Source organism: Lagopus leucura, unplaced genomic scaffold (assembly GCF_019238085.1).
Source record: "Lagopus leucura isolate 7727_CA_CO unplaced genomic scaffold, USGS_WTPT01 31201-0_obj-0_obj, whole genome shotgun sequence".
Classification (NCBI taxonomy): domain Eukaryota; kingdom Metazoa; phylum Chordata; class Aves; order Galliformes; family Phasianidae; genus Lagopus; species Lagopus leucura.
Window position 1 is genome coordinate 1 of NW_024964310.1, and position 775 is coordinate 775.

General features: G+C 58.8%; 1 protein-coding gene across 1 annotated transcript in view; it reads left to right on the top strand.

Moving 5' to 3' along the window:
* The first annotated feature begins 213 nt into the window (after nt 1-213).
* LOC122191646 (zinc finger protein 638-like) overlaps nt 214-775 on the top strand; it is a 1,551-nt gene continuing 989 nt past the window's right edge. Inside the window, exons 1-2 of the mRNA XM_042891985.1 lie at nt 214-468; nt 612-740. Of these exons, the coding sequence (XP_042747919.1) occupies nt 229-468; nt 612-740 (369 nt within the window). The 5' untranslated portion in view covers nt 214-228. The remainder of the gene's footprint in view (nt 469-611; nt 741-775) is intronic.

Here is a 775-nt window from a genome sequence, read left to right on the forward strand (position 1 = left end):
CCCTGCCCTCAGGCAGATCCACACCACCTCCCAGCTTGCTGTCACCTGCACACTTACTCAGGGCACACGAGTTTCTTCCTGCTGGCTGCCTGCACTCCGGCTGATGCCTGGCCTTTCCCAGCGAGGCTGTGATGCCCCATCCCTGCAGGCATTCAAAACCAGGCTGGATGTGGCTCTGGGCAGCCTGGGCTGCTGCTTGGCGACCTGCACACAGCAGGTTGGAGCTGGATGAGCGCTGTGCTCCTTTGCAACCCAGGCCGTGCTGTCATCCTTGCCCTCGGTCTCCCAGCAGCTTCCAGCCGGGCATCCAGCAGTGCTGCTTCCCTTTGCTTGCAGGATGCTGATGACGTGTGCGTGGTTGTGGTTTCCAACCTGCCTGAGAAAGGATATTCAGTGGAGGAAGTTTCCAACCTGGCCAAGCCGTTCGGAGGCCTGAGAGATGTGTTAATTGTGTCGTCTCATAAGAAGGTACGGCGCTCAGCTGGGGGCGTCCCTCCTGACCAGCAGCAGATGCACCTTTAGTGCACGTAATGTGGCCAGCGGTGGGGCTTTGAGGTGGCTCTGTTGAAAGGCAGCCCCTGCTCACGGCGCTGCTCCCTTCCTTTCCAAAGGCGTATCTGGAACTCAGCAGAAGGTCTGCAGAATCCATGGTGAAGTTCTACAGCTGCTTTCCCATGACGCTGGATGGGAACCAGCTGTGCATCGCTATGGCGCCGCAGCACAGCAGTGTGAAAGATGAAGTAGGTGCTGGGTGCTGGATGATGGGTGCTGGGTG